The following is a 20,111-nucleotide window of genomic DNA, read 5'->3' as shown; positions in this document are numbered from 1 at the left end:
TTTCATCTAATAAGCATTATACTAATAGAACTCTACTCCCATGTAACCAAATAAATTTGAATATATATCTGATTGTTAAAAAATAAGAAGGATCCATGTAACCAATCTCATTTAGTTGAGATAAGGTTGAGTGAGAGTCACATAACTGAACTCATGTTGGAGGCATACAGAATTTGCAAACCACATTCAGGCTAGCAAAACCAATTGGACACTCACTCTTAAGCAAACCTTTCGTCTTCTCATTCTCAAGGATATAAAGGATGTTTGTAGAACTTGTTCGATCCAATTTGGAATTTATTTGTCAAAACAAATGATAATTTTCACCCGGATTTATTTATTTTAATGTAAAATAGCTGAAAAACAATTTTACCGTAAAATCAAAATTTATTAAGGAAAAAAAAAAAAAAAAAGAACCTTGTTAGGTTGAATGTAGCTTGTACCCAAGCACAAGATTGCACAAAATGACTTCCCCACCCCATTGAAATGCAAAAAGGAAATATCTCACATCCATTGATGCCCCTGTGTGCTTTCATTGGCCTCACACTTCTATAAGTGTCATGGCTTTGCAGTGATATTGTGCCCTTTTCATAATTCATAGCTTCGATTCAAGTATATAAAATTCATCCTTAGGCCATGTTTGGAAGCCAAGAAAAAAATTCAAAAAATTGTAAATTTGAGGAGAGTGATAAACACATAAATCAATCATTGCATCATCATTATTTTTGTCTTTTTTTCTCCCAGCTACCGAGCGTAACCTATATTGATTAGGCCAAGATTTAGAATTTAATCTATCAATATTTGAACAGAATATAAGAGTCATAAGTCGCTTTGGCCGAGTGGTTAAGGCGTGTGCCTGCTAAGTACATGGGGTTTCCCCGCGAGAGTTCGAATCTCTCAGGCGACGAACTTTTTATTTAATTCTTTATGTTCTGACTTTTCCATAGAACCAATCAATTGTCCCTTTATTGTTCTCGCGCTTCATCCTATGTCTTTGATAGAATAGAATGGAGAGTAGTGTTCCATTTTTTTATTTTTGTTTTAGTTATCTGATAGATTATCTCCGCAAATTCCTGTTGATTTTGAGACAAATCGAATCACAATGTACCTAATTCAGAATTTTTCAAAACGTTGGGCAATACTGATACTCGGTGGATTGGTATGGATCAAGGGTAAAATGGTGAAAAATTAATTTTTACAATGAGTTGGCAAGGGGGTTGCACCTCACAAATAAGATGGTATGGGTTCAACCGTTCAACTATCCTTGGGGCCTAATTATCCAAAAAAAATAATCCATCTAATATGGGTCAATCTAGATTAGTATCGTCTGAAAGCAATACAGTATCCCATATCGATTCCTAAATCCCCTAAAAAATAATTTTTGGAAAAAGTATTAAAAATTAATAAAAACAGGAAAAAATTTGGTCAGGACCCCCCCCGAAAAATGGTCAAAAAACACAATAAAGTCACACGTATCGGATTGAACAATCCAACTGAGTCGACCGATTTAGGGAGTGATCCACTGTTACATGGTGGGATTGGTCATTAATTAGGATTGGTCTGGCCCGCTACTGATCCGATGATTTTTGACCGATCCGAAACCTCAAATCATGCCCCTACTCATTATCAAGCAATGTGAGACTAAATTTGCAACAAAAGAGCACATGTGGCCGGGGACAAAAGCAATGCACCTTTATAATATGATTTTTATGAAACTTCTACATATACATTTTCTCCCCTTCACATGATAGGGTTAATTAACCATAGGGGCAGCAATCGTTTTCTTTCAAAATAAATATGAAGTGACACGGTAAAATTTTAGTTTCCATATTTAGTAAGCTTATGAAGTTTGTACACAATTGTGTTCTGTTACACTACAAAAATGTTCTTTTTTTTTTTTTGGTTTTAATTTTACTTCTAACCATATGGGGCTTTAGTGATTAGGTTAATTCTTATCATCCTTAATTCAAGGGACCTCGAACCAAATTTATGGCAACACCAGTATACCCTATGACCCCAAATTCCAACCCTAAAACAAACTCTAGTTGGTGACTACTTGCACCCAGAAAAAAATCCTCTGCAATGCCCTAATCTGGCGGTGCACTACAATGAAACATTGCTGAGCTTGAGAAGAATGAAAAAAAAAACTTCCTTGCATCAAGCTTGCATGTTGGATGAAGCTTTTTTCACGTGTCGAGCTCACAGGGTCGTACTACGGTGCACCACCGGATGCCTGCACTGCAGATCCACTTGTAACCTTTGCTATATTGATTAGTCATTTGATTTTTTGGGCCTCACAAGTGTTGTCAATTTTGGTGGCCCATCCATGGTTTGTAGTATGCTTCTTAGATTGGTGAATTAACCCAAATATGAACGGAATTGGCCAAGGCCAATCCTGATTCTTTATCGATCCAGTGGTATGACCCAATGGTAAAAAGGTAATAAAAAATAAGGGGAAAGTTTTTATACACGGCCGTGTAAGCAAGCACCGTCGTGTCCCCTCTCACAAAGAGTTGGAAAAGTTATAAACCCCACCCATTAATTAATGCCTTGAAACTCACACCCTCTCACATAAACGACTTTGTAAGCCGTGTATGAAAACTTTCCCCAAAAAATAATTTTCATTGAAAAAAAAACAAAGGCAACTCCATTTGATCCGGCCCCATTCAATGAGATTGGGATCGATAATGGATTGTTATCGGCTAAGACCAATCCCGATCCAATTCTCGTCTTGCCCTCTTGTTCCTTCCTCCAATCCTCCATAGTTCCTCTTTTTATTATTTCTTAAAAAAGAAAAAAGCAGAGAGGAAAAACAGGGGATCTTGAAGATAGATCAAGAACGTACAGGAACAGGAGGACTACTTAAACTTATCAAGAGTTCTTGTCTCTGTTTTGTCTTCCATGCTTATTCTTCCACTCTGTTTTGCTAAATAATAAAATTTATTTTCTTGCAAAAGAGTTATATAAAAATATTCTCTGTTCTTATGAATTTACATGTTTAGTGTATCTTTTCTTTATAATATTATACATTGGATGTCCATATATATATCTTTATACAAATATTGATAATAGTATATATGTTCGATCGCAGATAGGTGATGGTTTGGTGAGTTTGAGAGAAAAAGAGAATGAGAGAAGAAGACACACAATCATAACGTGGTTCGAACTTCCACATGTGAAGCCATTAATGACCTTCACACATGAGCCTATTCCACGGTTCAAGCTCCCTCATTCAACTTACTTTGCTAGGGGAGGATTTGATTCCTTTAAAGAGAAAAGAATACATCTTGGAATGGTAAGTACAAGTGTCACACAATATGGGTTGATTTCCTTCCATATTATTCTGAGGATCTCTTTCCATATTAGTATGAAGAAGGGCTGGAGATTTTATCCTCCCAGCTGTGCACAGTGTGCACACACGGTTTTGGCTAACACTCTCCCTCCAAGTTGGGACGAAGATATCTTCAGAGGTCAACTTGGACAGCAGATTTTGAAAAATTCCCTTTGATAGAGCCTTGGTGAAGACATCCGCGAGCTGGTCTTCACTACGTATAAATGGAGTCTCGACAATCTTGTCTTGAACTTTCTCGCGAATAAAATGACAGTCAACTTTTATATGCTTCGTCCGTTCATGAAAGACAGGGTTTGAGGCTATGTGAATCGCAACTTAATTATCACAAAATAGTTTTGATGGAGTATTACTCTCAAAGCCGAGTTCTTGCAGGAGAAGACGAAGCCAAACGAGCTCACTAGTGGCTGAAGCCATGGCTCTGTATTCGGCTTCAGCACTAGACTGAGCAACAACTTTTTGTTTTTTACTCTTCCAAGTAACCAGATTTCCTCCAACAAATGTGCAAAAACCAGTAGTTGATTTTCGATCTTGCGGACTTCCTGCCCAATCAGCATCACTGTACCCTACAATCTCAGTGTGACCATTCTTCTGCATTAGCACACCTCGTTCAGGACAAGACTTAAGGTAGCAGAGGATCCGATCAACAAGTTCCATATGCCCATTGTTTGGAGAATGCATGAACTGACTCACATAACTAACTGCATAGGTTATGTCAGGTCTGGTAATCGTCAAATAAATCAGGCGACCAACTAGTCTCTGAAAACGACCAATGTCTTGAAGAGGGTTGTCATCCTTAACAAGCTTACTGTTATAGTCCATGGGAGTGTCGGCCAACTTAGTTCCCAGTTTTCCAGTTTCTTTTAACAAATCTAATACATATTTTCTTTGAGAAATAAATACACCCTTACTGGAATTGGCCACCTCAATCCCTAGAAAATATCAAAGATGCCCCAAATCTTTGATGGCGAACCTTTCATTCAATCGTTGCTTCATTGCTTCAATTTCAAGAACATTACTCCCTGTAATGACCAGATCATCTACATAAATCAGAACAACCACAGTTCCTTTGCTCTTTTAACAAATAACGAGAAATCAGAATCACCCCTTCTAAAGCCAAGGGACACAAGAGCAGTGCTTAGTTTCCCGTACCAGGCACGGGGAGATTGCTTGAGCCCATAAATAGCTTTATTGAGTTTGCACACCCGACCGGTCCGACTCTCTTGAGGGTGTCCAGGGGGGACATCCATGTAAACTTCCTCCTCCAGATCACCATGAAGGAAGGCGTTCTTAACAACCATCTGAAACAAGGGCCACCCATTGTTAACAACAACGAACATTAACACACGAACCGTGTTCATTTTCACAACAGGAGCAAACGTCTCCTTGTAATCCCCCCCATAGGTTTGGGTGCAACCTTTTGCAACTAATCGCGCTTTGTAGTGCTCAATGGTTCCATCATTTTTGTATTTGATCTTATAGATCCATCGACACCCTACAGGTCTTTTCCCTTCTAGAAAGGGAACAATATCCCAAGTGTTATTTTTCTTAAGGGCATCAAGCTCTTCTTTCATAGCTGCCACCCAAGTGGGATCACTCCTAGCCTCGAGAAAGGTGCTAGGCTCTTTGTGAGCATCAATAGCACAGAGAAAACTAACAAATTCAGACCCAAGTTGATCATAGCACAATTGGGCTTGAATAGTAGGAAACTTGGTGCTGTAGGTAGCAAAATCTTTAAGCCTTATAGATGGTTGAGTGACCCGTGTAGACCTGCACAAAGGTATAGGATCAAGAGTAGTTTCACCATTGGTAGGACCAGGACCACCATTGGGCAATTCGGTTGTGACCAAATCTTGGACCACATCTTCTTGAACCATGTCTTGAGTAGGGTCGATAATGCCCAAATCTTGAAAAGTTGGGTCAGTAACACCCTCACCCTCATCAATTAAAGGAGCAGGGGCAAATTCAATGTCGAAAGCACTATAATCAAAATCATTCTCTGTCATCTTCCCATTTGTAATCTCCCCCTAAATTTAGTCCCTGGTAGGAAAGAACAATCGATTCTCATTAAAAAAGACATCACGAGAGATAAAAAGTTTCTTGGAGGAGGGGTCATAACACCTATAACCCTTTTTAATAGTTGAATACCCTAAAAAAATGCACTTGTGAGCATGATGGTCAAGTTTTCCTCCAGGTGTATGCACAAAACACACACTCCCAAAAACCCGAAGGTGAGAGATATTAACAGGGCGACCCAATAACACTTCCATAGGAGACTTATTTTTTAAAACTTTGCTTGGCAGCCGATTAATCAAATAACAGCTGGTTAAGACAGCATCAGACCAGTACCCCTTAGGAAGGTTCCCATGGAACAGAAGAGATCGAGTCACCTCGAGAAGGTGTCGATTCTTGTGTTCAGCAACCCCGTTTTGCTGGGGGGTTTCAACACAAGTATTTTGATGGATAATGCTTTGGTCCTTAAGAAAGACTCGAAAAGGGCGATTATTATATTCTGTCCCGTTATCAGTACGCAAGATCTTAACCTGAGTATTGTACTGAGTCTTAATCATCTGACAAAACTCACGAAAAGCAGTGAACACTTCATCTTTAGAAGACAATAAATATAGCCAAGTGACACGTGACATATCATCAATAAACGTCACAAAATAATGAAATCCATCACGAGAATTAGCTGAGGTTGTTCCCCACACATCCGAATGAACAATTTCAAATAAAACTATAGAAGTATGAGTACTAGAAGTAAAAGGTAATCTGTGCTGCTTTGAGTAGCGACAAGTATCACAATGACTAGAATCAATAATAAACTCAGAGTTAAGAGATTTAAGAACCCTGTCAGAGGGATGTCCCATGCGCCAATGCCATAACTGCGATAAAGAATGGTTACTTTGTTGAGCAACCAAAGCTTGTTTTCCAACCTCCAAGATGTAAAGACCATGCTGGAATTTTCCTTCACCAATCGTCTTCCCTGAAGACCTGTCCTGAAACGTTACCTTAGTAGGAGAAAACACAGCATCACAATTTAGTTCTTTGGTGAGTTTTCCAACAGACAATAAATTTGAAGATAAATGAGGCACAAATAAGACTTCAGACACAGTAGATAAAAAACTAGCTAGCCCTTTCCCTTGAACTGGAACTTGAGCTCCATTGGCCATGGTTATAGGAGGATAAGCATTCTTGGTGACATCACACAAGTTAGTCAAACAATTAGGTGTGCAACACATATGCTCTGTAGCACCAGAGTCTATAATAAATTGATTGTTTGACAAAGAAGAGAGAACAAATAGTGCCTTACCATTGTGAGCAACATTACTAGTCTCAGTCTTGACAGGAGAGGAGTTGCATGCTGACAAAAGCTGCTGCAATTGCTGGCTCAACTTTCCAAGAGAAGCTTGGAAATCGATTGGGTTGGTATCCTTAGTCTCAACTGTGGCAGATTTAGCTTCATTTCCTTTGTTCTTAGCAGTCCGAAGATGCGGATACAAAGCCCAACACCGGTCTTTTGTATGACCATCCTTGTCACAATTATCACAATGGAATTTGGTATTGCGAGGTTTCCCCTTCCCTTTGCCTGAGGAGGATTGATTTCCATTTCTAGATTGTTGGTTCTGGTTAGCAACATGAACCAAATTTTCTGCAATTTCTTCTCTGGAATTGGAGCTAGATCTCATAGCACGCTTGTGGGTTTCTTCCCGCTGAATGATGGCACAAATATTGACAAACGAAGGAAGGGTAGTACTCATTAGGATCTGTCTTTTAATATCCTTATACTCTGGTCTAATACTGGCAAGCAACTGAAAGACCCGATCTTGTTCCCCACGTTGCTTATACACTTCCACAGTTTCAGCAATAGGACGATATTGACGAAGCTCGTCCCATCGCCGTTTAAGATTACCGAGATGGTCGGTAAAATTCTGATCGGGTCCTTGAACAGTGAGAGAAATCTCCTATTGTAACTCAAAAACACGGGATAAATTATCCTCGTGGCCATACATGGCTTTAATGGATTCCCAAAGGTTCTGGGCTGAATCGGAATAAGCAAAAATTTCATAGATAGCTGATTCCATAGAGTTAAAAATCCAAGACATGACCAAGTTATCTTGAGCAACCCAATCGGTGTATTTGGCATTGGTGGGTTTTGGCGCTTTAGACTTGCCGGTTATATGTCCCACTTTGGATCTCCCTCCAAGGGCGACCATAACAGCTCGCGACCACGGCAAGTAGTTGCAGCCATTGAACATAGTAGAGGTTAGGCGATTGCTAACCTCAACTCCATTATTAACTTTATTTCCATCAGTTCCAGTCATGATGAACAATAAAAACAACACAGCAGAAACCGAGAACTTATCTGAGAAAGAAGTGCAGGCAAATCACCCACGTCCACGCTCTAATCCACGCTCTGATACCATGTTCGATCGCAGATAGGTGATGGTTTGGTTAGTTTGAGAGAAAAAGAGAATGAGAGAAGAAGACACACAATCATAACGTGGTTCGAACTTCCACATGTGAAGCCATTAATGACCTTCACACATGAGCCTATTCCACGGTTCAAGCTCCCCCATTCAACTTACTTTGCTAGTGGAGGATTTGATTCCTTTAAAGAGAAAAGAATACATCTTGGAATGGTAAGTACAAGTGTCACACAATATGGGTTGATTTCCTTCCATATTATTCTGAGGATCTCTTTCCATATTAGTATGAAGAAGGGCTGGAGATTTTATCCTCCCAGCTGTGCACAGTGTGCACACACGGTTTTGGCTAACAATATAAGAAGATCTTAACCTTATTTAGTTTTTTTCTTTGTTTTGGAGGACTGTTCTTAATTTGAAAGTTGGTGTTTGGAACAAAGTTTTGTGATGTTAGAGAAAAATAACAATCCATCTTTTTATAGACTTAACCTGCCTGATCCGAATCCTGTTTGGGGGGAGTGGATTTTATAACAAATTAAAGTTTTGTGTGTTCAAACAAGTCCATTACTGAATGGGAGGTTTGCTTCATGACCAGGTTGGCCACCCAACCGAACAGAATTTTAAGACAATTGGCTGTTCTAGAATGGCTAGAATCGGAATCAATCAGCCAATTTCGACCCAATTTGAGACGAATTGAATCACAATTGATGGAGACTGATCCCAATTTGGATCCGACTGATCCAGTACCCAATTCTTAAACCTTATGTCTCCCCTCCACGGCATTAAGAGAGAGAGAGAGAGAGAGAGAACCCATGGTTTCTATAGCTTAGGCCTTATTTGGTAAAGAAGAAAGTGAAATGAAATTGCGAGAGAAAAACTACAAAAGGTGTATTCAATGTATGAGTGTACACAGCCTTACCCTAATCTATTTCCCAAAATTAAAACAGAAACATGATAGAAAATTTTGTTTATCAAGAATCATTGTATAACTGATCCACGAAAACATTAAAAATATGGGTGACTTTTAGGGGACCCGGTTAGGTCAAATGATATGTCATTTTATAAGAGGGAGGAGAGAGATTGATACAAGGATTCGTGGGTGTACATTATGCAGCCTAATAGTGTTATTTGTCACATTATGTGTGTATATATATAAGCTAAACCAAACATAAAATAGATCGAACCTGATATCAAACTGGTAATCGAACCCGAGCTTTCCCTTACTGGTTTGCTTTTGGATTCACCCCTTCTCACATTGAAAGCAGATTCGGCCTAGCTGTGTGGCCATGCACAAGCGTGGGGGCCAATGAAAGCATATGTGGGGGTATCAACAAAGGTGGGATTTTTGCATTTCACGGGGCGGGGCCATTATTTGCATGAAAAGGGGGTTGGTTGCTATCATTGGGTAATTTAGTATAAGAGTCTAATTCAAGTTGTTTTAGAGTGAACGGATAGGGAGAGAATATTACATAACTCTTTTCTCTGAAAGAAAACAAGAAAAATAAAATTTACTAATCAGCAAAATAGAGTATACGATTTACCTTGAAGCAGAGTGTCTCGGATATGAGGAAGTGAAGATTTACAATATAAAGTAAGGAAAAACCAAATAACTGCTGGTGACTCTGTGATCAAGAAACCCTCTAATTCTTTCCTCTTTGTTCCTCTTCTTGTTGTTTTATTCTTCAAGAAGAGGAACAGAAAAGAGGAAGGAAAAACAAGGGATCTTGAAGATATAGTTGTTAGAATATTTTATTCCTATTCTATATTCCTTCCTATTTAGTAGGTTCTATTAATTGTGACAACTGCCATTTCTAAAGGGTTGATCTAATAACGTAGATATGCAATATCTTAGGGTTTTCAATATGGACTGGCTAGTGTAGGCTCACAGATCACCGTTAAATCTGTAATGGGAGGATCTATGTTAATCTGTATAAAAGGGAAGCTAGGTCCCTCCTCTAACTTCAATCAACACATTGTAACACCACTCTGTCGAAACGTAGACTGAAGGGGTTTTACCATTGAGCCAGTGCTAAAGGGGAGATTAGAGGAGAAGATCCTTGCTTCAGAGAAGACTAAAGTGCTATTCTGTTGTGTTCTTCGTCGTCTCCATGGATCCGAAGAAAGGTACGCTCCCTAGAACGAATCTGTCACATATTAGATGTGTTCTTAATCTATCTATATGCGATTTTGTTTGGATTTACTCTTACATGTGGTATCAGAGCCAATATAGATTAGATTATGAACCTGTATGGATTGTTTTATGACTTTCGTTTCATGTGGTTTTGAATCGATCTGTCGGAAAATTTTTTCTTGGGGTTCCCTGTCGAATCCGTACGTTTTTCGGCCACTGTCGATTTTTTCGACCGGTAAAAAGTGAAAGTGACTATATGGGCTTGTAGGTCTCATCGGCGCGAGCATTTTGATATGTGGATCGCCGTCGATGGCCACCTGACTCGCCCTCACGCGCCGACGGGTGATCTCACTCGCTCGCAGGTTTTTTTTTTTAAAAAAAAAGGACCTGACCCGCCCGGGTCAACTCGGTATCCGTAGACCTGGCCCATTGGGTCAGACCGTGAACCCGAGACCGGCCCATCTTGGATCAACCCGGAACCATACCGAGACCCATTCGGGTCGACCCGGCAACCCGACCCACTGACCCATTCGGGGCGGCCCGTTGACCCTGTTGGTCGACCCGTCGGGTCGACCCATGACCCGATTGACTGTTGACCGGTCCAGTTCATGTCTGTGAACCGAAATGGACCGAACCAAACCGAACCGTTTTTGCACCGAACTTGATCCGGTTTTGATTCTGGAATATTCCTTTTTTATTCTAGAATCTTTGACCTTGCTTGTTTTTGTACATGTAAACTTTGACCGGCGTTTCTGGGAGCGTCGGAGCTCCGTTTGGGGCGATTTAGGTGTCATTGGATTCGTCTCGGAATTTCCTACATTTTGATATGTAATTTGGGTATATTTTATGTCTCGGGATTTATAAAAAAATTGCAAAATAGTGGTTTTTGGTTACTTTTCTACCCTTTTGTATGGTTTCTGAAATTTTTATTAATATTTTGGAATTTTCTGCTATGATTATGTGATTTAGGCATGATTCTATATTGTTAGAATGTTCACTTTTATAATCTAGCATTTTTGGTAAATTATGTTTGATTGCTTTTTGGCAATTCAAACCTTTTCAAATGATGTGATTGGCACATGTAATTTTTGGACAATTTAGCCCCTTGTCATATAGTTTAAAATTACACACAATATGGTTTATGTGAGTAACATAAAGTATGTCCCTGTATGAGAGAGTTTCATGGATTTGATTAAGTGGTGCCCGCCAAAGTGGCACTCTTGATTGGGTTTATGGAATATCGGTCTCATATGGTAATGGGATTTCTCTAGTTCTAATGCATAGTTATACACCCAGGTGGTGATTGTGTATTGGTGCTTAGAGGGTCACACATGCAGCATATGATTGAGGATTGACTGATCCAAGATGTCTATACACCCAAAGGTGGTAGATTATCGAGGATTAGAATATATTCTCATGGCCGCTGATGTGTGAGGAGGGTATTGCAACTGCATATCATGAATTCTGCCCAAAGATGTTTACATGGTGATGCTTGTGAATTCTCTAGAAGGTGTACTTATATGGTTTTTTAAAGTTACACATTACTCATATTGTGCTAATAATATACATTGTTTGTTTTCTTTCAGTCACTTTTTCTGTCAATAACAATATGGTTACTATCGAGATTCTTACGGGCACAAACTTCAAGAAATGGAAAGAGGATTTTTTGTTTGCTATGGAGATGGCTGATGTTCATATATCTCTTGATATGGACAAACCAGCAGACTTAGATGACAGGAGTACTGATGATGATAAGACAGTACATGCTGCATGGACGAAGAGTAATCGTCTCTGTTTGTTGTCCTTGAAGATGACTATTAAGGAGCATCTGAAAAGTGGTTTCCCTTCTAATTGCACTGCTAAGGAGTTGTTGGCTGCAGTAGCACTGAGGTACCGAGTCTCATCTAATGCTGAAATAGGAACCCTTCTGCAGGAACTCTTAACCTGACTTATAATGGTTCTGGAGGAGTTAGGGATTATATCATTAGGATGGTTGATTATCAAACCAAACTCAAAGCCCTGAATGTTTCACTTCCTGACACTTGTATTGTCCATCAAGTCTTGAACACCCTTCCACCTGAATTTGGGATTATCAAGACCAACTATAGATCTGCTGATGAAACCTGGCCCATTAATGACTTGATTTCTAGAGCTGTAGCTGAGGAAGAGAAACTGAAGAAAGACAAAGCCCATGTAGCCTTGTTTGCCTCTAAATCCAGTACCCCAAAAGGTAAGAAGTCCAAATATCCTACCAAGAAGGATGCTCAGGGAAATAACAAAGAGTCTGGTCAGACTAACAATTTGGGTCCAAAGAAAGCTCCTTTCAAGAAAGGAGGTGACCGTTGCTTCTTTTGTAAGAAGAAAGGTCACATAAAGCAGGACTATGCGAAATACAAAGCTTGGTTAGTCAAACGAGAGAGTACATGTATTGATTCTTTGGCTTTTGTTTGTGAATCCAACCTATCCGAAGCCCCATCAAGTACGTGGTGGCTAGATAGTGGTGCAACTAATCATGTTGTTTTTACCATACAGGGGTTCAGAAGCAGGAGGAAACCAAATAAGGATGAGTCAAAGCTCTTCGTGGGGAATAATAAACAAGCTGACGTAGAGCTCATGGGAGATGTCATTTTAATTCTAGATAGTAGTTTTAATTTGATGTTAAAAGACACTTTTTATGTACCTTCTTTTAGACAGAATTTAATTTTTATTTCTAGTTTGGACATGTGTGGCTACTCCTTTGAAATAAAGAACAATATGGTTGCAATGTTTTTTAATTCGAATAAAGTTGGTTGTTACACTATGTCAAATGGATTGTATAGATTGTGTCTATCTTCCAATGAAATCTATGTCTCTTATAATGTTGAGAAAATTATTTTCAAAAGACCCTTGCCTAAAGAATAGTCTTACACTTTATGGCATAAAAGGCTTGGGCACATCTCTAAAGAGAAAGTAGAAAGGCTGATAAAGTCTGACATCCTGCCTACTCTTGAGGGTGAGCCTGAGACTTGTGTAGACTATTGTAGGGGTAAAATGACCAAGATAAAGAAGAAATCGACAGTTCCTAGTTCTGACCTGTTGGAGGTCATTCACACTGACATCAGTGGACCCTATTCAGCCATACTGTGTAGAAATTATTATTTCATCACTTTTATTGATGACTATTCCCGATATGGTTACTTGTACTTAATAAGGAAAAGTCTGAATCTCTTGAGAAATTCAAGATTTTCAGGATTGAAGTTGAGAAACAGTTAGGGAAAGTCATAAAAATTGTCAGATCTGACCGGGGAGGAGAGTATTATGGCAGACATGGCGATGCTGGACAGCTTAAGGGCCCGTTTACCAAGTACTTGGAGGATTCTGAGACAGTAGGTCAGTTTACTATGCCTGGGAATCCTGAGTAAAATGGGATGGCTGAAAGGCGTAATCGCACCCTTATAGATATGGTAAGGAGTATGGTTAGTAGGACGAATTTACCTGAATTTTTTGTGGGGTGAAGCTTTGAGAACAACCCTTTATATCCTTAACCGTGTCCCTTCCAAATCTATTCCATTGACTCCTTTCGAGTAGTGGACTGGGTGTTAACCTAGCTTGAACCATCTTAGAGTTTAGGGTTGTCCTGCAGAAGTGAGGTTGTATAATCCAGCATTGAGCAAGTTGGAATCAAGAACAACTCGTTGCTTTTTTGTTTCCTATTCAGATCATTCGAAGGGCTATCATTTTTATAATCCTAGTGGAGGTACTAGAATTGTGGATTCTCAGACAGCTAAGTTTTTGGAGTTCGATGTGGCCGAGAAGAGTAGTACTAGTTCTCAGACTGTACAGGAAAGTAGTGGGGTTCGGACGATCGTATTTTATCCTCTGCCTATTCAGACAGATGCAGAGTCTGTTGCACCAGAGGTTATACCTATTGAGGTTCAAGAACCTGTCATTGATCCTGTTCCTGCTAAAGCTCCTCAGGTTCAGGATGTGGTTGTGGAGGCTCCACTTAGGAGATCTGTCAGGGAGAGGAGGTTAGCCATATCACTCGACTATGTGGTCTATCTGGGAGAGCATGACTATCACATTGGTCCAGTGGTTGATCTAGTTACTTATTCGAAAGCTGTTTCTGGTCCTCAGTTAGATTTATGGATGGAAGCAATGAAAGATGAGATGCAATCGATGAGACACAATGGTGTTTAGGAGCTTGTTGAGTTACCTAAAGGCTTCAAGCCCATTAGATGTAAATGGGTGTACAAGACCAAGAAGGATTCTGAAGGTAAGATTGAGAGGTTTAAAGCCAGACTGGTAGCCAAGGGATTACTCAGAAAGAGGGAGTTAACTATAATGAGACTTTCTCACCAATTTCTTCGAAGGACTCTTTTAAGGTAATTATGGCATTAGTAGCTCATTTCGACATGGAGTTACACCAAAATGGACGTGAAGACTGTCTTTCTTAATGGAAGCCTTGAGGAGGAGGTCTATATGACTCAGCCTGAAGGTTTTTTCTTTGGATGGTTCAAACCATCTTGTGTGTAGACTCAAGAAGTCTATCTATGGCCTCAAGCAAGCCTCCAGACAGTGGTACATAAAGTTTGATAGTGTTGTGACTTCATTCGGTTTTGTTGAGAACCGCGTAGATTAGTGTATATACTGCAAGGTGAGTGGGAGGAAATTTATCTTCCTGGTACTTTATGTGGATGATATTTTGCTTGCAAGTAGTGACGTTGGATTGCTACGTGAGGCAAAGCAGTTGTTGTCTAAGGAGTTTGACATGAAGGACCTTGGTGAAGCATCTTTTGTTCTTGGCATTGAGATCCACAGAGATCGTGCACGCCACCTTTTAGGTCTTTCTCAAAGGGGTTACATTGATCGTGTCTTAAAGAGGTTCAGTATGCAGGACTGTAAACCTGGAAATGTTCCAATTCTCAAGGGAGACAAACTGAGCTTATCACAATGCCCTAAAAATGATGCTGAGAGAGAACAGATGCAGATGGTACCCTATGCTAGTGCACTTGGAAGCATCATGTATGCTCAAGTTTGTACTAGACCAGATATTGCTTTTGCAACAGGACTTCTAAGCAGATATCAGTCCAACCCTGGTCATGATCACTGGGTTGCTGCCAAGAAGGTTTTGAGGTACTTGAAGAGGACAAGGGATTATATGTTGATCTACAGACGTGTTCAAGACCTGCAGCTAGTAGGGTTTTCAGATTCTGACTTTGCTGGCTGTCCGGATGACAGAAAGTCCATAGCAGGTTATATTTTCTTAATGGCAGGAGAGGCAGTGTCGTGGAAAAGCACGAAGCAGGGAATGATTACTTCTTCAACTATGCAAGCAGAGTTTGTAGCATGTTATGGGGCAGCCACTCAGGCAGTTTGGCTAAGGAATCTCATAAGGGAATTGATAGTGTTTGATTTTGTGGATAGACCTATCCAGTTATATTGTGATAACAATTCTGCAGTGTTGGTTATCAACAACAATAAATGTATCACAGGGTCTAAACACATGGAGATCAAATATTTGACCATCAAGGAAAAGGTCAAAGATGGTGACATCACAGTGGAGCACATTGGTACAGATGATATGGTTGTTGATCCCCTAACTAAAGGCCTTCGCCCTAATGTTCTTGAGAGACACATTGTCAGTATGGGCTTGGGAGCATCTTTAGATGCGGTTGTTTAGTGGGAGTCATTTTATTTTTGCTCTATTGTGTAATAAATTTTGCATCTGTGCTTAATCTTTTGATAAATTTTGGTATTCATATATCAACTGTCTATGGCATGAATTTTCTATTCAATAAAGTACAGTTTTGTTGACACATGGGTGTTTTACATATTGGCATGTTGTATATGTATTTGTTATAAAGTCTTTGGGTATGTGATAACCTTGAGCAAAGGCTGGGGCATTTGTTTTTTAGCCTTAAGGTATGTCTTATATCACATAAAGTAAAACTCGAGTTACTAAACATAAGACATACAGGTTCGTTGGAACCATGAAGTTTTCTCTATTGTGTCCTTGCATCATGTAAGGAAAGAGAATTGGACTGACAAAAGAAATAACACATAAAGATAAAGTGTTATTCAGTTGCTACACTACCATATTGCATCCTTTTCAGTAGAGTTAAGGGCATTCGTGACTATGGATGGTCCTGTGTCGCTTAAAAGATGCAGTTACCACTATGATTCGATGTTTGAGACTCTACGTGAAGGGATTGATCCTTGAGAATTATCTCTAGACCAACATAAAGGCGCGCGCATGTTTTCAGAAATGTTTTTTAAACTATTTTTTGAACAAAACGAAAATTTTGTTTTAACTTGGTTACAATTAATATAACCCAAGTGGAAGAATGTTAGAATATTTTATTCCCATTCTATATTCCTTCCTATTTAGTGGGTTCTATTAATTGTGGCAACTGCCATTTCTAAAGGGTTGGTCTAATAAGGTAGATATGCAATATCTTAGGGTTTCCAATATGGACTGGCTAGTGTAGGTTCACAGATCACCGTTAGATCTGTAATGGGAGGATCTATGGTAATCTGTATAAAAGGGAAGCTAGGTCCCTCCTCTAACTTCGATCAACACATTGTAACACCACTCTGCCGAAACAGAGACTGAAGGGGTTCTACCATTGAGCCAGTGCTCAAGGGGAGATTAGAGGAGAAGATCCTTGATTCGGAGAAGACTAAAGTGCTATTCCACTGTGTTCTTCGTCGTCTCTATGGATCCAAAGGAAGTTACGCTCCTTAGAACGAATCTGTCACATATTGGATGTGTTCTTAATCTGTCTATATGCGATTCTGTTTGGATTTACTCTTACAATAGTAGGAGTTGAAGAACATATTGGAGGACTTAAGAGAGAGCAACGACCATGAGCACTGCCATTGTGGCCAGCTGGGGGAAGAAGAATTCACAATAGAATTGGTATAGGCGTTCCCTTATAGTATATTGATTAGGCCTGTGGAGCAAATAGAAATCAACCCGACAATTCTGTTAATAACTTCTTAAATTAATAATTTTTTATTTTGTCCCAACTCTTTTTTTTTTGGTTGATAAATCTTTTTAGCTGTCCTAATTCAAGTATTCAACCCAAAAAAAATGGGTGGGTGGAAGTGTAGAGAGCACAAAACCAATGACTCTCTCACTAAAACGACTTTGCTAAGCTTAGAATTAGGGTTGTAAATGGATAACCGAAATCCAAATCTGAATCTGCATTCATATTCATTTAGGGACATTCGTATTCATTTAGAGATATCCGAAAATAATCCGAATACTCCGATTAATATTCGTTTGAAAAAAAAATTCGAATACTTAATAATAAAAAATTAAGTAAATAATGATTTTGAGGATTTTTTAAGATTCGACAAGTTCAGAATATGATGAAAAGAGAATCATGATCTAAGAGATATGGATTGAGAGTGAATTGTATCTGCTAGGGTGAGGAAGGTCTGGGTTACAAAAGGAAGAGATGTAAACAGAAGGTCAAAAATCTGAATCCAAACCGCATTTGAATCCATTTAGAAGTATCCGTATTCAGCCAAGGAATATCCGGCTCTGATCTTATCCGATCCGTATCCGATCCGTTTACATCCCCACTCAGAATCCAACCATTTCAATAATTCACCCTTAAACACAAAGGCCTGAAATTAGGGTATCAATCAGTCAGGACTCAGGCCTAACGAGCTGTTGCACCATCAACGTTCAAATATGTAGTCGATTAGGGCTCCAAAAATTGTGTAGATACAATTATAAATGGTGGGTCAATTTTCAGGCTTTAATTGAGCTACCAATGATTGGGCGTAAACGGGCTACTGAGTCATTTATCTTTGGGCTTTAAAAAATGTGGGGCTGAAAACCATGACCTCGAGGGGCCTAAGTGTATACCTCATAAATCCATTCCAACTGCGCTAGGCAGCTGTTCACATTTTTTTTTGGTAAAGAGAAGTCTATAGATCTGAGTGCGAAGAGCACGTGGTAGAAGATTTACAAATCTCCTAGAGCCACGGAGTGGAAATAGGCCAAACCGTCGTATGCACCGTAGACATGACCTTCTTAGCTAGAGAATCGGCAACACCATTTGCCTCTCTAGGAATAAAAGTGAAAATACATTCACGAAAATAGGATGAAATGTGCATAATATCAGCTAGCACAGGGTGGAGGTCCAGAGGGGCTATCTTGTTTCAATCGTTGATGAAGGATATAACCTCAAGGCTATCTGATTCTACCTTTAAAATCTCCACACCTTCTGAGATGGCTTCAAGAAGCCCAAGACGAATTGCAAGCGCTTCCCCAATAGCAATGCTCTCGAACCTGCTGATTTCAGATTTTGCAAAAACTGGCTGACTGTTAGAATCCCCTATGACTAGGCCAATGCCACAGATCTTGTGGTCTTGCGACCAAGTTGCATCAGTATTTAACTTGAGGAAAGGCCGTTGAGGGGGAATCCAACCAGCTGTACTCCTTGGTTGAGTAGGGAGAGGGATAGCCTGAGATTGAGTAGAGCTTTGACAACTTAAGAACTCAGAGTGCGCCTTGGTAGCCACTTGAATAACCTCCTCTAGAGTCGGTTTAGACTGGCTCAATACCCTTGCATTGCACGCCAACCAAAGAGACCAAGCAAGAAAGCTGCAATAGCTACTTAGCTCTCTAAACCTCTTCTTCCCCAACTTCCTCCAATCATGCCATCCTTCAATCCATGACTGAATCGTGAAGTCCTCTTGATTTGGGACCCGAAATGCTAAGGGACTACCGAACCAAACCACTCTCGCGAATGGGCAGTGTAGGAGTATGTGGTCTGGGCTCTCTACGCTTTCACCGCATCTATCACATTGAGGATCAATGTTCACATGTCTGATTAAGAAGCTTAGCAAGCCCAGCAGCGCATGCTCTCCAAAGAAATGTTCTTATTTTTGGCAAAGTGTGGCATCCCCAAACTGTCTTCCAAACTGTAGGAGATGTTGTAGTCCATTTACTAATCCTTGAAGAGGAAGGGTTGGCTGACTGCGGCACACTCTTAGGCTTACACTGTAGGTAGTAAGCAGATTTGATAGAGTACCTCCCATTCTTAGAAGCTCCCCACACAAGCCTATCTTCACCTGGGAACAAGGGAACCTGGACCTTGAGGATGACATCGATAACCTCCTTGGAAAAGAGTTGGTTAAGCATAGGGTGATTCCATGTTCTATAGTCCTGGAAAATAAGATCTGCTACCCACTTAACAGCACAGTTCAAAGGCTTTGCTTGTTGAATCTTGAAGCCTGGAATAGATGGTAGCCACTTATCACTCCATATATCAATCTTATCTCCCTTTCCCAACTACCAATAGAGTCCCTCTTTTAGAATCTTCCTCCCCTCTAAGATACTTCTCCAAGCCCATGAAGGGCTCCCTCCCAACTTTGCCTCCATGAAATCGCATTTCGGGAAGTAAAGTGCTTTCATGAACATAGCCCAAGCAGATGTAGGATCGCTAAATAATTTCCACGCAGGTTTTGAGAGGAGAGCTCTATTATGCAAAGCTAGGTCTCGCAAACCAAGTCCTCCACACTCCTTTGATTGACTCAATTTATCCCAAGATAGCCAATGGATTTTAAGAAAGGCTCTAGTATTTGTTAGGCCTCTTGCCCGTCCGTTTTATGTTTATAAATATTAATATCGGAATCCTTAGCAGTTTTGGCCATCTAACAATAATAATGATAACAATACCATTAAGTATTGATTGTATTTTACCAAAAAAAAAAAAATTAAGTATTGATTGTATTGGACCATATTGATGGTTTTACTCAATTTCAATAAAAATTAGTTGTTTGGACAAATTTCCGCTAATAAGAATCGTTCCACCTGTACAATATTGACCAGTACAATATGGATCGACCAATACCTCCAATCCAATACCGATATTTATAACCATGCCTCGTAGGCAGTCCACGTAAGTAATGATGCAAAACAAGAGAATTGTTCGATATGGAATTCTTACCTGGTTATGGAGGGCTAATATTCATGCATAAGGAAGAACCAACAGTTCTCTCTCTCTCTCTCTCTCTCTCTCTCTCTCTCTCTCTCTCTCTCTCTCTCTCTAGAGTCTAGGCTTAATTTGTGTGATCACCAAATAATAAAAGAAAAAAGAGAACTGTTTCCTATGGGAGAGTGTATCGTCTATGCCCACACATAAAAGTGAGGGGGGGGGGGACACAAAATGAGTACACCCGATGAAAGGTGAAAATGGTTGCCTGC

At 39.8% G+C, this 20,111-nt stretch overlaps 1 protein-coding gene and 1 non-coding gene across 2 annotated transcripts; both read left to right on the top strand.

Moving 5' to 3' along the window:
- Positions 1-822: 822 nt before the first annotated feature.
- Positions 823-904, top strand: TRNAS-GCU. The gene has a single exon. It is a non-coding gene; the product is annotated as a tRNA-Ser (tRNA).
- Positions 905-11,386: 10,482 nt separating this feature from the next.
- On the top strand, positions 11,387-11,852 carry LOC122663180. The gene is made up of 2 exons (XM_043858884.1): positions 11,387-11,414; positions 11,491-11,852. Exons 1-2 carry the CDS (start codon positions 11,387-11,389, stop codon positions 11,850-11,852), a joined length of 390 nt encoding a protein of 129 aa, XP_043714819.1.
- The last annotated feature ends 8,259 nt before the right edge of the window (positions 11,853-20,111 follow it).

This window comes from Telopea speciosissima, chromosome 5, assembly GCF_018873765.1.
Source record: "Telopea speciosissima isolate NSW1024214 ecotype Mountain lineage chromosome 5, Tspe_v1, whole genome shotgun sequence".
NCBI lineage: Eukaryota > Viridiplantae > Streptophyta > Magnoliopsida > Proteales > Proteaceae > Telopea > Telopea speciosissima.
Note: the sequence above shows the minus strand (reverse complement) of the source record. Positions and strands in the feature narration are given on the sequence as shown.